This window comes from Myotis davidii, unplaced genomic scaffold, assembly GCF_000327345.1.
Source record: "Myotis davidii unplaced genomic scaffold, ASM32734v1 scaffold48, whole genome shotgun sequence".
Taxonomy (NCBI): domain Eukaryota; kingdom Metazoa; phylum Chordata; class Mammalia; order Chiroptera; family Vespertilionidae; genus Myotis; species Myotis davidii.
Genome location: NW_006299393.1, coordinates 783857 through 799224, shown reverse-complemented (window position 1 = coordinate 799224; position 15368 = coordinate 783857). Strand labels below are relative to the sequence as shown.

General features: G+C 38.9%; 1 protein-coding gene across 1 annotated transcript in view; it reads right to left on the bottom strand.

Moving 5' to 3' along the window:
- IMPG2 (interphotoreceptor matrix proteoglycan 2) overlaps positions 1 to 15368 on the bottom strand; it is an 87028-nt gene that overhangs the window by 40805 nt on the left and 30855 nt on the right. The window contains exons 4-6 of the mRNA XM_015571275.1: positions 13387 to 13418; positions 6089 to 6138; positions 5104 to 5186 (exon numbers count right to left, since the gene is read on the bottom strand). Of these exons, the coding sequence (XP_015426761.1) occupies positions 5104 to 5186; positions 6089 to 6138; positions 13387 to 13418 (165 nt within the window). The remainder of the gene's footprint in view (positions 1 to 5103; positions 5187 to 6088; positions 6139 to 13386; positions 13419 to 15368) is intronic.

The following is a 15368-nucleotide window of genomic DNA, read 5'->3' as shown; positions in this document are numbered from 1 at the left end:
TTCCAATATTTTGTTTTAGTTTAAGTATATGAAGAAAATCTAGCCGTACAGATAAGTATGCAGAAAGAAGGAATATATTAACAGCCTTTTCAGGTAATTGTGGATTTCTTTCTAAATACTACACCAAGGTCAAGAGTTGGTAGTTTCCTTTTTTTTAATATGTTTTTATTTTTCAGAGAGAGGAAGGGAGAGAAAGAGAGAGAGATAGAAACATCAATGATGAGAGAGAATCATTGATTGGCAGACTCCTGTACGTCCCTTCTGGGGATTGAGCCTGCAACCCGGGCATGTGCCCTTACCAGGAATCAAACCGTGACTTCCTGGTTCATAGGTTGACACTCAACCACAGAACCACACCAGCAGGGAAGAGGTGGTAGTTTCTTAATTGTTAATTGCTATGTGGAATCTGAAATCATATCACCAAACTTTTTGTACTATGTATCATTAGAAGCCAGGTTTTCCAGTGGCCAAGGCTGGAATAATTAGTGTCAAAATGAATACTGAATTATAATCCAAATAATAAAATAAACATTCATGAGTCCAGCCCTAGCCTGTTTGGCTCAGTGGATAGAGTGTTGGACACCTGGACTGAAGGGCCCTGAGTTTGATTCCAGTCAAGGGCACATGCCCAGGTTGCAGGCTCAATCCCCAGTGGGGGTGGGGGGGCAGCATGCAGGAGGTAGCCAATCAATGATTCTCTCTCATCACTGATGTTTCTACCTCTCTTTTCATCTCTGAAATAAATACATATTTTTTAAAAAATTCATGAGTCCATGCTAATGTGATTTAATAAATAAATCTGAGAGAAGTGACAATAGTTTCTTACAAAAGAATTCCAATTAATAAATGCAGAAGGAATGAGGGAACTAGAAATCACTACTAGAACAAACAGTAATAATTGCTTGAGCTCATCTAATCCAAGTCCCTCCATTTGATACACAAGAAAACCAGGGATTGAAATGGAAGAACGGCTAGCCTGTGGGCTCACAGCCAATGGCAGAGTCAGGAAGAGAACACAAGGACTTTATCACTGTGCCATTTCATCTCTGATGGATCACATAATCAGCGACTTTTCAAAACTTTAGAAGATCCCACCATGGCTTCTGATGCTTGAATTCTCTCCATACTATCCCTGACAACAGGCTGTTCATCCTCAATTTAAATGGCTCTGATGAGAAAGAGTCATGACCTTCAAAGGCAGACCATTACATTTCCAAAAGAAGCTCTCATGGTTATAATGTTTTCAATATTAAACCCAAATTTATTTTCCTGTAAGTGTTAACCATTGATCCCAGTTCTGTAACCTGAGACACCTATAAACACTGTGGTCACCAGAGAGCCCTTCAAATAAATACAGGCAGCCATCATGTCTTTCCTGACTTCTCCCTGGTTCCTCTCCTGCAGACACTTCTCAGGCTTGTAGTGTCTTCCTCACAGTGTGGCACACACCAATGAGGTCCAATGACCACTTCTCTTGTGATAGATTCTATATCTGTATTATACAACCCAAAATCACACTAGCTTTTACTAGGTGATTCTCACCCCGTAACTGCATCATACTGCTGATTCATATTGAGAGTAACACCAACACAAACTCTTAGTCTTAAATAGAATTTTGTACAAGACTTTGCATTTTTCCATCTTAAATTTTACCTCACTAGATTTGGGCAGAAACTTCCATTTCCAGTATTATTTTAAAAGAAATATGCTTAGTAACCTTACTGCTACATAATGCCTAAAATGCTGAATAAATATATTTAATGTTTTGAAAGCATAGCTCATTTGCAAGAAAGAAATCCCCAATGGGTCAAAAAAAATTAGAGGAATCCAGGGAGGTGACTGAGTGTTGTTTGTGTACACGGTGTATCTGCTGATCCCTTGAGGCCTTGGCTTTAGTTTTACCTTTTATCACAAAGTGGAAGGTCTGCACATGTTTAAAATCAGACCAAAGACTCTCACATAAAGTAAGGATTCTAAAAGCTCTATAGACAGTTTGAAACAAATTAGACTAAGTTGAAGGGAGAATTAATGAACTGAAAGACATACTTGAAAGCAAAACCAAAAGATGAAGAAATTAAAGTTATTAGAGAAATAAACATGGGAAATAAAATGAGGTCAGACATATCTAATCATAAGGGATAACAACTGAGAATTTCTTTTATAACCACTTTTATGAAACTGCTGAATCCCAAATACTGTATAGTATTTTACATATATGTAGTATATGGGATATACAGAATTAGAGATTTTGCAGTTTTACAAAAATGGATATAGATGTATATTTATGTTTACTTATTTTGCTTTGGATTTGTTGTATTTCCTTATTGTAAGGCTTTATATCTATCATACATTCTGAGAAATTCTCAGCTGTTATCTCTTGTGAGATTATATATATATATATATATAGAGAGAGAGAGAGAGAGAGAGAGAGAGAGAGAAGACAAGGAATATTTTTAAAGGGGGAACTCCTTTCAAAGGATCACAATATCCTGAAACAAGAGAATCCCCATGCAGTTAACTATTATTTGTAGTTCATTGTATATATATTTATACTTGTTTATTGCATCATAAACTACATATAATTCATTTCAATAAGGCATATTTTGCTTTTTAAAATAATCCTATTTGTTGTCTTCATGACTCTCAAGTTAAAGAATACCTTGTGGGGAAGAATAGGAATTGTATTTGCTTGTATGTGCCTTTAAGAAGCCTGGAGCCTGGCTGGTATGGCTCAGTGGTTGAGTGTCGACCTATGAATCAGGAATTCAGGGTTCGATTTCAGGTCAGGGCACATGCCCAGGTTGTGGAGTTGATCCCAGTAGGGGACATGCAGGAAGCAGCAGATCAAAGGTTCTCTCTCATCATTGATGTTTCTATCTCTCCCTTTCCCTTCTTCTCTGAAATCAATATTTTAAAAAATGAAATCTGGAATAATTCACAAGAATATAACAAAAGCAATTGCCTGATAGGGTGTGGGGAAGGGTAGTGTAGAGTGGAAACTGGGAAGATGACAGGGTTAAATATGTGATCAATTATCTCTTATATTTATAATTCTTAGACCCATGTGAATGTAATATCCCTGAAAAAAATAAGCAGAAAAAACAACAAAAGGACTTCCCAAAAAAAAAGTAGACAAAAACAACCTGAATAACAACCGAGCTGATCGGTAAGTTCCCAGTTGTAACAATAAAAGTTAGAAAATAGTGAAATAAACCTTGACCTCAAAAAAATACCTCAATCTAGAATTTAATACAGATTTAAAATATTTTTCTAAAATAAGGGAATAATAAAGATATTTTCAGGTGATCAAAAATTGAGATTGAACCAGTGAGAGACTCTCACTAAAGTAATATCAGGAGCATATATATCAGAAGGAAAGTTAGCCTCAAATAGATGTCTAAAATGCAAAATGCAAAAAAAAAATTTAAGAAAATAAAATGATAAACATCATTTATCAGTGAATATAAATGTAAAATAAACTTTACTATATAAAACAAATATAGTGTAGTCTAAGTTATAGGAGTAAAAAGAGAAAAAACTAAAGTAGAGGGAGGAAAAGAACAAAAATAGAATATAAATCAGTAGGGTGGTCATTTGAGGTACAGTATTCTAATCTTCCCATGTTGCTCAGGATAAGGACAAAGATTTTGAAACATTTAAATTTTGATAGAATAAACATGCATTATAACTTATAGTGCAACTACAAACAAAATAGAAAAAGTATATGATTGCTGAAACGGTAGATGGAAAAATATATTAGGAAAAACTGAAATGCAAAATTGTACCATGGGCTTTACTTTGGACTAATTCTTGTTAGGTATTTCTATAGTGTTTTGTTCTATAAATTGGATTCAAATTACCCTTTCTGTTTGGGATATTAATATTCCAATTGATTATACACAATTCCTTCATTTCTACCATAGTAAATTTTATCTCATTCTATAAAACATTCCAGACCTAAATCATAATTATTCTGATTCAAGTTCAGAACTACAGTATCACTTTTTATTCATTCATTCACAAATATTTCTCAAGTGGTGATATTTTTATCACCATCAACTTTGAACACAGTGGTACTGAAGGTAAAAGTACTGATTTGGGCATCAACTCAGGCATCCCAATCTACTACCAGCCTTGTTCAGTTATAGGGAGGCTGGTGGGGCAGAGTGGGTGATTTATTCTGATTTTATATGTTAAAATGTTGAAGTTTAGGAAGAGAAGATGCAAGGTAACTAAATTGTGCCTTTCTAGTGAATATATTCAGTCAGACTTTGCTACATATTAAGTAATCAAGAATTTATAAACCCCCAAAATTTAAAAATACATATTTAACAACATTTCTAATACAACATGTCCACCTTCCTGGGCAGTGTGTACTTTTTAAAGAATCTGAATATGGTAAAAAAAAATCAACTTAATCTTGTACAGTGGCCAGGTTACTATTAATAATGATGTATGTGAAAAGAATGGTGCTTCTAAATTTTTTTAAAGTATATTTTTCTAAATATATTTTATTGATTTTTTACAGAGAGGAAGGGAGAGGGAGAAATAGAAACATCAATGATGAGAGAGAATCATTGATCAGCTGCCTCCTGCACACCCCACAATGGGATCAAGCCTACAACCTAGGCGTGTGCCCCTGACCGGAATCGAACCTGAGAACCTTCAGTCCGCAGGCTGATACTCTATCCACTGAGCCAAAGCAGCCAGGGCTGCTTCTAGATTTTTTAATGACATAAAATCTATATCCTTTCACTCTGGAGAAGAGGAAGCTAAGTCCTTGACTGATTTAGGGATAGAAGAATATAGGCAAATGTCCCCATAGTAAATTATGTCCTGTAGCCCACAGGAGATGGTGAGTGGGCTTACCACAGACAGTTCCCCAGATCCTGAGCCATCTCATTTACAATTTGAAGCCCTCTCTCGCCAAAAGCAGTTTCACTTGACTCTCCAAGGAATCTTTTTAATGCACTGGTTTTAGAATCCAAAACATTTCCATCAAGGGAACCACAGGAAGTCCTGTGTACTCTGACAATGGCATAATAACCTCCCTTAACCCCTCTTCTCCATGTTATAAACTAAACAAAACAGAGCGTCACTCACACTCTCCTCTGGTCTCCCCAAGCTGCTCTCTGAGGTACCTGCAGAGGAGGTCACCCCTGGATATGGAACTCTGAGGACAGCACCTAATGGAAAAAGAAAAACATGTGCATGAATCCAGTCCCTGACCAAGTCCGAACCCATATCAGGAAATAAGGAACTGACCTCTAAACCATTTCCATAAGTCATTTGCTTTTTCACTTTGGAAATTCTGTGCATTCTAACCTTAAGACACATTTGCATTGAGTCTTCCCAGGACAAGAAACTATTACAATTCATTCATTCATTCAACAAGCATTTACTGAACACCTAGTACATGTCAGGCTCTACACAAGATGCTAAGGATTCAGACAAAGTCCCTGTCCTTGAAAAGCTCTCTAGGAAAGGGGACAGACACTGAAGGAAGTGATACTACCACAGAGAGGGGTGGGTGAAAGTTGGTGACTAAGCATGAATTGATCACTGTTGAAGCTGGGCCTTGTGCTATTCTAATTTTTGTGTATGTTTGAAATTTCCAATAAAGAGAAGCTTTTAAAAAATTAACAAAGAAAGGAACTATCAATTGACAGGAAAGAGAGAGGCCAGAGGAACATGTTAAAGTACATGGCAGAATGCAGCCAGAAAACTCCTTACTCTGGGAAACTCTACAAGACAAATGACAAATTCTCGGCCCAGGAATGTCCTCCCTGTTGCATGAGCAGTGGTTAGAGTGTTTGCCTTACAGTAATTCTTTAGGTTGTACATTTGTTTTAAGCAGTTTTCTGATTTGTATCATACTCAACAACTAAAGGTTTGTAAGTACCCACAACATAATGCCATGAAATAAATGTTTTAATTACTTTTTCTTGAGGCTCTTGAACAACATATATATAGAGAGAGACAGAAACACAGTATTTTTTAAATGGGAGCTGAAAAATGTTTGCTTGCAAGATTGTATTAAACCACAAATAATTTTCAAAGAAAAGCAAGTAAAGGCACAAAAGCATACCTTCCAATGTTGAGGTATCGCCAACAGGGACTAGAGATGACAACTCAGGGCTAGGGGGAAAAAATGTTTGGGGTTAATAAAATGATAGAAATGTGAGGGCTTATGTGGTGCTTTCTTTTCCCAAAAAGGAATTAGCTAGATTTCCTTTTTTAATTTTTAATTGATATTTAGAGAGAGAAACATCAATTGACTGCCTCCTGCACATGTCTGCACATACCTCACACTACCCCGCTGGGGATCAATCCCCTACTGGGGGATTGAACCCACAATCCACACTGGGCAGGGCAGGAATTCATTAGATTTTCAAACAAGGATTCCAAATCAAAGTACTGAATAACAAGTTTTTTAAAAATAATCTTCATGCCCTACTAACCAGTTTGGCTCAGTGCTAGAGCGTCAGCCTGCAGACTCAGGGGTCCCACGTTCGATTCCGGTCAAGGGCATGTACCTTGGTTGCAGGCACATCCCCAGTGGGGTGTGTGCAGGAGGCAGCTGATCGATGTTTCTAACTCTCTATCCCTCTCCCTTCCTCTCTGTAAAAAAATCAATAAAATATATGTTTTTTTAAATAGTCTTCATAATTTATTTATTTTCTATTTATTGATTCCTACTCAATTAGAATCATGCTATACAAAGTACTCACCCACTTATTATATCATCCCTCTTCCATTTTATTTCTTCTCAGTTTTTATCACTATGTGAAATTATTTTGTTCATTTATTATCTACTAGAGGCATGGTGCATGAATTCATGCACTGGTGGGGTCCAGTCAGCCTGCCCTGATGCAGGCAATTGGGGGCAGGTTGGCTGGGGTGAGGGACCATGGGCAGGGCTGGGCAGGACAAAGGGCCCGGGGGCAGTTTGCTGGCCTACCCCACCCCTGATCAGGGTAGGGGTACCCACTTAGGGGTGGGGCCAGGCAGGGCGAGGAGCCGCAGGCATTCTGGTCGTTCTGCCTTTCGGTCAATTGTCATATTACCCTTTTATTATATAGGATTTCTTTATTTCTGTCTCCAATCCCTTAATCTTCTAGGATAGCATTGTCTAATATGGTAGTTACCGGACATATGTGGAATTTAAATTAATTAAAACGGAATAAAGTTTAAAATTCAGTTCCTCATTCACACTAATCACATTTCAAGTGCTCAATAGTCCCATGTGGTTAATGGCTGCACATTGGACAGCACAGTACAGAGCATTTCCATCACCACAGGGAAAGAACTGCCTTACGGATCTAAATTCCTTGAGATCAAGGACTTTACCTGCTATGTTCTTGCTGTATCTCCAGCCTCAATACTATCTGCTATTTAATAGACATTAAATAGATTTTTTAATATATTTTTATTGATTTCAGAGAGGAAAGGAGAGAGAGAGAGAGAGATAAAAATATCAAAGATAAGAGAGAATCATTGATTGGCTGCCTCCTGCAAGCCCCACACTGGGGATCAAGCCCGCAACCCGGACATGTGCCCCAACCGGGAATCGAACCATGACCTTCTGGTTCATAGGTCAATGCTCAACCATTGAGCCACGCCAGCTGGGCTTAAATAGATCTTTTTGAATGAATAAATAAATACTATTGGCAAAACAGTGTAGGAGGCATGTGTCATATAGTTGTTAACAAAACACCCATGGTCTATGAAAGTTACAGTCTTCTAGAGAACAGATACCAAATAAATGATTATAAATACAATTAGTACAGACTGAAAAGTACTAGCTTCTAAAGGGAACATACAAGCACAACTTTCATCTCATTTGAGAGATCGTAGAAATCATAAAATCACTTTCTATAAAGAAAGTCGAGCTTGGAGAAATGGCTGCTGTAGGCCACACTGCTGGTAGGCTTTAGGTCTCCCAGCTGTCCTTCAACCACGCAACTGAAAGCAGAGATCCCCACTCTGAAGGAAAGAAAGTAGGTTTCGCAAGTCCAAATTTATATACTCAAAAAATATAAAAATTAAATTACAGTAATTTGGGGAAGTTTTAGAACTTTAAAGTTTGTGTGCATGTCCTAAGGGAATGGGCTATTTCATTACCCTTTTTCAAAAAAGCTGGATGGTGATAACACCAATTTTCAATTCATAGCAATTTAAAACTCTATTCAACTTTACACAGGTCAGCCTCCTAATGTGATTCAATCACAGTCAAAAATGTTTCCCTCACAGACTTGCCAATATGCCATGAGTCCCATCTTTAGAACAACTCCTTTGAATTGCCCTGCTGCTCCAAATTAGCTTATTGGGGGGAGGGGGCTCAAAGCCACCAGATAAACATGGCACACATCTTCAGGCATCAATTTTACTTGATGCATAGGCAGTTGGAGAGCTAAGTAACAACTGATAAATAATCTAAAATATTTTAGTATTTTTTAAATGTGGCTATAGTATGATTATATAAAGTTTAAATAAATATTAAGATAAAACATGATCATTCAAAGGCATTTCATGCCTGGAACTGGAGTGGGGAGTCAACAAGGGCTATAATCCCTAAACCTTCAGGCTTTAGAAGAAAATCTGAGAAACACAGATTAAAACAAAGCAAAACAACAACAACAAAAAGCATGATTCTTCTGGCTTTTAAAAATGCTATCTAAAAAAATAATATTTTAAACTATTACACCCAACCTTTCACTATCGGTTATTCATCATGCATTTGTAGGACAATGCTTACTAAGTGAGCTGTCATATAGAAGGATTTAAAGCAGTGGTTCTCAATCTTCTGGCCCTTTAAATACAGTTCCTCATGTTGTGACCCAACCATAAAATTATTTTCGTTGCTACTTCATCACTGTAATGTTGCTACTGTTATGAATCGTAATGTAAATATCTGATATGTAGGATGGTCTTAGGCGACCCCTATGAAAGGGTCGTTCGACCACCAAAGGAGTCACGACCCACAGGTTGAGAACCGCTGATCTGAAGGAATATGACATCTGGGTAAGTCATTATGATGTGTGATGAACTGTGTAAGCATCAAGAAGCTTCTTTATTTTTTTTCTTTCTTTTTATTGATTTCAGAGAAAAGATGGGAGAGGGAGAGAGAGATAGAAACATCAATGATGAAAATCATCAGCCTCTTGCTTGCCCCCTACTTGGGATCGAGCCCACAATCCAAGCATGTGCCCAGACTGAGTACTCCTGGTTCATAGGTTGACGTTCAACCACGGAGCCACACTAGTGGGCAAAAGGCTTTTGGCACCCATGTTGGTGTGGTTCAGTTGGTTGGGTGTCATCCTGTGTATTAAAAGGTTGCCGGTTTGATTCCCAGTCAGGGTACATGCCAGGTTGTGGGCTCAATCCCCAGTAGGGGACATGCAGTAGGCAGCCAATTGATGTTTCACTCTAACATTGATGTTTTTCTCTCCCTTTTCTTTCCTCTCTCTCTAAAAATCAATAAAAAAAAATTTTAAAGAGTCTTCTTGGGTTACAGGAGGTAGAGCTAAAAAAAAAAAATGAGATTCAGATGCATTTGAAACAAACGTTAACATAATTAGTTCTGAATAGGGCCTATCAATTGTCCACAAGGCAGAACCCTTCCCATTCCCTCACTTGATACATGAAAAAATGAGGCCCACATGAGTAAAGCCATTTTCCCAGGGTCACCAAATAATGCAATATAACCCAAGGCCACGCCTAAACGTTCTAACTGTATCCAGTTCCCTTTTCAATAATAATAACAGCAAGAATGATCACAACTAAATTTCCTAAGTCCTCATTACAGGTCAAGCACTGTGCTAAGTAGTTTATCTTAGTTAACTCGCAACAATCTTAAGAGGAAGATATTAGTATCCCCATTTATACAGATGAGGAAATTAATGCTAGAAGTGGTTAAGAATTTGCTCAGGTGACAAAGCTGGCCAGGGGAAGAGCTGTAATGTAAAATAGACCCATTTGGTTCCAGAAACCTCACTCTTACCCACCTTAATTCCTTACAACACGGTCTTCACACGGCCCATATTCTCTAGAAGGGCAACCAACATGGTTTCACCTTATCTTAACGTCAGTGGCCTACCTAAACTAAACAACCGAAAATAAATAGATAATAACAAAAATAGATAAACTAAACAACCTAAAAGTCAAAGAGTATACGGCCCCAGAAAAAGGAAAGGAAACCCAGTGAGAGCTGGAGAGCCATAAGCCACCAGGTATAAAGAGCAAAGAGGTCAAAGTAAGGCAAAGCAGCCAAAGCACAGCACAGTAATTAGAACAGACCTCACCTGGAGTTGGTCAAATTGTCCCCAACATCAAAATCAGATTTATGCTAATTCTCTACGTAAACAAGCAGATGGAGAAGTGTGCTTACTTCAGAAAAATTACTGAATTCAAAATAACATTGCTTTAATGATGATAAGTAGACAACTCTCCATAATTGAAATTATCTGCCTAACACTCCAACACTTAATTCCTCCCCCTCCCCCTCTGTTTTCAAAAGACAGTAAAGAACACTTAACAACAAGAACCCTTTCACACATTCTCATTAGGCAGGCCTCCTGAGGAGATCCGCTGAGGTGTCACTCACAACAGAACTAGAACACAGAGTCATGTTGAGTTTGGAGACAGAAATGCTTCATTTCCAAGCCAAACCACAAATTTGAAGTTGTTCAGCTAAGACCTTTAGTTTAATACCAACAGCAAACAACCCCCTGTGGTCTCATTTCCTCAGTTCATCCAGCACATCATTTATTCCTCACTGCTGCTGCCTGATCATGTCAGTGGAATTCAGGTGGGATTGTGTCAGAAAATATCACAGCCACATGGAACAGAAGTGTCAAAATGTAGTGAAACAAGCCAAGCATAAACTCCTGCCTAGATGACTACTCCCCTTGACAGTTTTCTATACTTTGCTTTGTTCTTAAATCTGTTCATTGTGATCAGCATGTGACAACAGAACTCAAGGAAATGAGCCAGAAATCCTGGGTGCTGGTCCCAGATGTATAATTAACTTTGTGTATGACTTGGAAAAATACCTCAGTTGTTCTGAGACTCATCTCCAAAACAGAACCACCTCCCTGCCCTACCTATTTCACAAAGGTATTGATGAAAACTAAATAAAATATCTTGTGCAGAGCATTACAAAAAGTACTAAGTGCTAAACCAATATAGGAGAAAACGGGGGTTACTGTGTCATCCCACACAGAATAAAACATTTGCTTAAAAAAAATGTATATTTGGGGTTTTAAGAAGATGGCGGCGATATAGGCAGACGCGTCCCAGGTCGTGTCCCGGAGCAAATGGAGTGAGCAGCTGAAACTAATAGCACCCACCCCGAGTTGGCGAAAGGGCTCAGCTGGTGAGACGGTTTGCAGCCGGGAAGAGCAGAACTCCCCTGGAAAGATCCAGTAATTCATTTAACAAATATATAATGAGCACATGTCCTAAACTGAGCTTTATACTGGTTATTGAGGATATGGTAAGACCCCATAGCAGGGTTAAGCAGCGACTGGAGCCACGTGGAGCTGCCTTCAAGATGTCTAGTTGAAAGACCTTGTACGCAAATATGCATAACCCATGGACACAGACAATAGGGCGGTGAAGGCCTGGGGGAGGGGAGCAGGCTGGAGGGGGTCAAAGAGGGGAAAAAATGGACATATGTAATACTTTCAATAATAGAGATTTATTTTTTTTAAAGATGTCTGGTTGTAACGGAGACAAGAGCTGGAGGGAAGGCCATTTGTAAAATAGGTCACGTGGCAGAGACTTCAGCATGTTTAAATACTAACGGGGACGAGTTAATAATGGGAAAGTTGAAGACTCGGGAGAAAGAGAGAAACAATGACAGGCAGAGATTTCTAAGAGGTAAGATGGATGTGAAGTCCTGAGTATGGTGGGAAATGCTTTTTTTTTTTTTTTTTTTTAAAAATATGAGGAACAATGTACTAGCTAGGCCCTACCACTCTTTAAATGATAGGAACCAGTTTAGAATATGATACCGTGCCCGACTGCCAGGGCTCAATGGTGGAGCATTGACCTCTGAACCAGGAGGTCATGGTTCGATTCTGATCATAGGGGAGTGCAAGAGGCAGAAGGCAGCCAATCGAAGACTCTCTCTCATCATTGATGTTTCTATCTCTCCTTCTCCCTTCCTCTCTGAAATCAATAAAAATATACATGAAAACCTCAATACTTCTTCAGGTTAAGAGCCATATTTAGTCAGAATTAAGTACTTCTTAGCCATATAAGATCTATAAAATATGCTAACATTTTTATTATCAGGTACAACCATGAAGATTATTGGCACTGGCAGGACGCACCAGACTATTTAGCCCACAGCCTGTTTGTAGCAATGGCAATCACAAGAAGCTCTGAGCTCTGCCTTTTGGCCATGAAGAGTCCACACTCAGGAAACCACATGGTCCACATCTGAGTAGGGGCTCAGTCTCAGGCCCCAGCATAGACTCAGTGATAACATTAGCTGTACGAATAAGTGGGATCACAAAGAGTCCTACTTTCCTCCTCTTTACTCATGTTTGATTTGAAACGTATGTGTACCACACTACTACTCACATGTACACCCCAGCTGTGCTTTCGCCAGGACTCTGCTGTCAAGACTGGATCTCTGGACACTGACTCACCGACGTGGTTTTTCCAATGTCCTTCCCTTTCATTGGAGGCAAACTTCTGGACTCTGACCTGGATTGTATGCCCTAGCGGTGCTTTGCTAAATACTCACCCATACGCTGGCATAATCTAGATATTCTGAGTATGGAGAGAAGTGGAAATCTTTAGCCGTGGTAGGCTCAAAATCTCTCACTTTCCATGACCTATTTTTCCTGCTACTGCTCAGGAGCCAGAAATGACCTTAACCCTAAACCTAAAGACCAATGAAGCCAAGATTCATAACACTAGAGGAGTCATCAAGGTTGTGCTATTCCGATACTTCAAAATCATTATCATCATTCCCCAGTAAAGTGATCCACACCACCACCCATCCTTTAATAAACTATCCACCACTAAGGTGCACCATTTCAGGGCAATTTTACCATTAGCCTGAAAGGCTCAACAACAGTAGGTCATTCCATATTTCATTTCCAGAAATCTATTTTTTCACCCAAGAGACACAACAAGTCTGCCTCCTGGTAAGGTCAGACAGCAAACAGGAGCAGTGGTTGTGGTGGTGGTCTGGGAAGGGGAGTGGCCTCCAATGAGGAAAAGCATTTGGGACTTACCCACAGACCTGGTCATTGCAGGAACTGGCAAGAAAATAGAGAGTGGCCATTAAATTTGGGGTGGGTCTTGGAGTAAGTATGATACTCCTCTGTTGCCAAACATGAACTTGGGGGGTGGGGGGAAGACACTTACCGGCTAACAGTTTCCTTTGTGTACGCCAGTTTCTAAGAAAAACAAAGATGAAAAAGAAAAGCCTAAGTAAGTTAATGACAGTTAATAAGCTGTAAATAAAACCTTTGGCATAGAGAGCCTAATGCCTTAACATTATAGAATCTATGTTATTATTCTCATTGATTAGACAAATAGGTGAAGCAAGGTACTACTGATGCCAAGTTTGTTTGTTACTGAGATCGTCCCTATGTGCAGTCTCTGTTTATGTGCCCAAAAGTTCCTGTGCTCTCCATTCGTGGACAGAAATTAACAGGCTTTACCTGCTGCTCATTCCCAACCCGTCTATAAATCAGAGATTGGTGGAGTTTTACCTTAACCTTCCATGGACTTAGAATCAAAGAATTTTGTGATCTAACATATGTATAGTAACTCTCATCCTAGAACAATATGAACATGTAGATAAAATAATGGTAAATCTGCTTCTCCAGAATTCAAACAAAAAGACAAATTCTATCAATTATAGAATTATGTCTCTATTGCATTCCAAAGCAAATTGTCTCCAAACTTCCTCTAAGTTAGTGGTTTTCCTTTGAGACCAATATGATAAAAAGAACACCAGTAACTGGAAGTCAGAAAACCTAGTTTCAAGTCCCATAGAGGCAAATCTGGTGTTAGACCTCAATTTCCTCATCTGCAAAATGGGGAGACTATTACTCTAACTCTTATAAATTACTCACTGCTCTTCTTACTCTACAGATTCTCCTAGAATAATCTCAGCCACTCTCATGGTTTTAATTACCACCTCAAAGCTGGTGATTCCTTCAGCTATATTTATAACCCTGACCACTCTCCTTATCTTCATACCTACAAATCAAGTAATTCATATTTCACAGATGGCTCAGATCAACACATTTGAGAGTGGACTCATTCTCCCTCCACCAACCATCTACAAAGTTGCTTCCCTGCCTGAGTTCTCGTTCAATCATCCAAGCTAGAAACTGGAAGGCTTCTTGGACCACTGCTTCATCCTCTCCCTTTCTCACCAACCCATGACTTTAATCCAAAAAAAACTAGACATGACTAATCTTGTTTCCCACATGTCTCTCATGCTTCCTTTATCTCAAGGTCGAGTTAGGACCCACGTCCCCTAGGGCCTGGGGCACTGAAGCAGCATCCAACCTCTATTCCATCCTATAGTATATAGAAATATAATGGCCTTTTTTAAAATGGAAAACTGTCAAATCAGCCTCTGTGACTCACCTACTTAAAACCCTTCAATGGTTTCCTATTATCTAGAGAGTTAAATACAAACTTGTAAGTTATCCATTTTTCCAGTCTGATCTCCTATCACTTCTGATATATTGGCCCAAGTCCTTCTCTACAAACACTTGGCCCATGTTGTCCTCTCTGCCTAGAATGTCCATTCCAAATTCCTTCTCATTTAGCTGATTAGTACTTGTTATTTAAGATGCCACCTAGGGAACACATTTTCCCCCTTGGTCTGCATGTTCTACTAAATAATTATTGAAAGTATATTTCCCATGTCTTTAAAACTAAACTTACAAAAATTTAAAAAAAATGTATATTTGCCTTTGTGATCTATGATAGGCATTCTCAACTACAAATGTAAGTAATTGAGATACTCGCCCCCCCCCCCACACACACACACACACACACACACAACAACAACAAAAAATCCCAAAGAACAGTCCTTACACTGAGAGGTCTGATAATGAACTTGGGTGATTGGTAGAATTCAGTAATTCATTTAACAAATATATAATGAGCACATGTCCTAAACTGAGCTTTATACTGGTTATTGAGGATATGGTAAGACCCCATAGCAGGGTTAAGCAGCGACTGGAGCCACGTGGAGCTGCCTTCAAGATGTCTAGTTGAAAGACTTTGTACGCAAATATGCATAACCCATGGACACAGACAATAGGGCGGTGAAGGCCTGGGGGAGGGGAGCAGGCTGGAGGGGGTCAAAGAGGGGAAAAAAT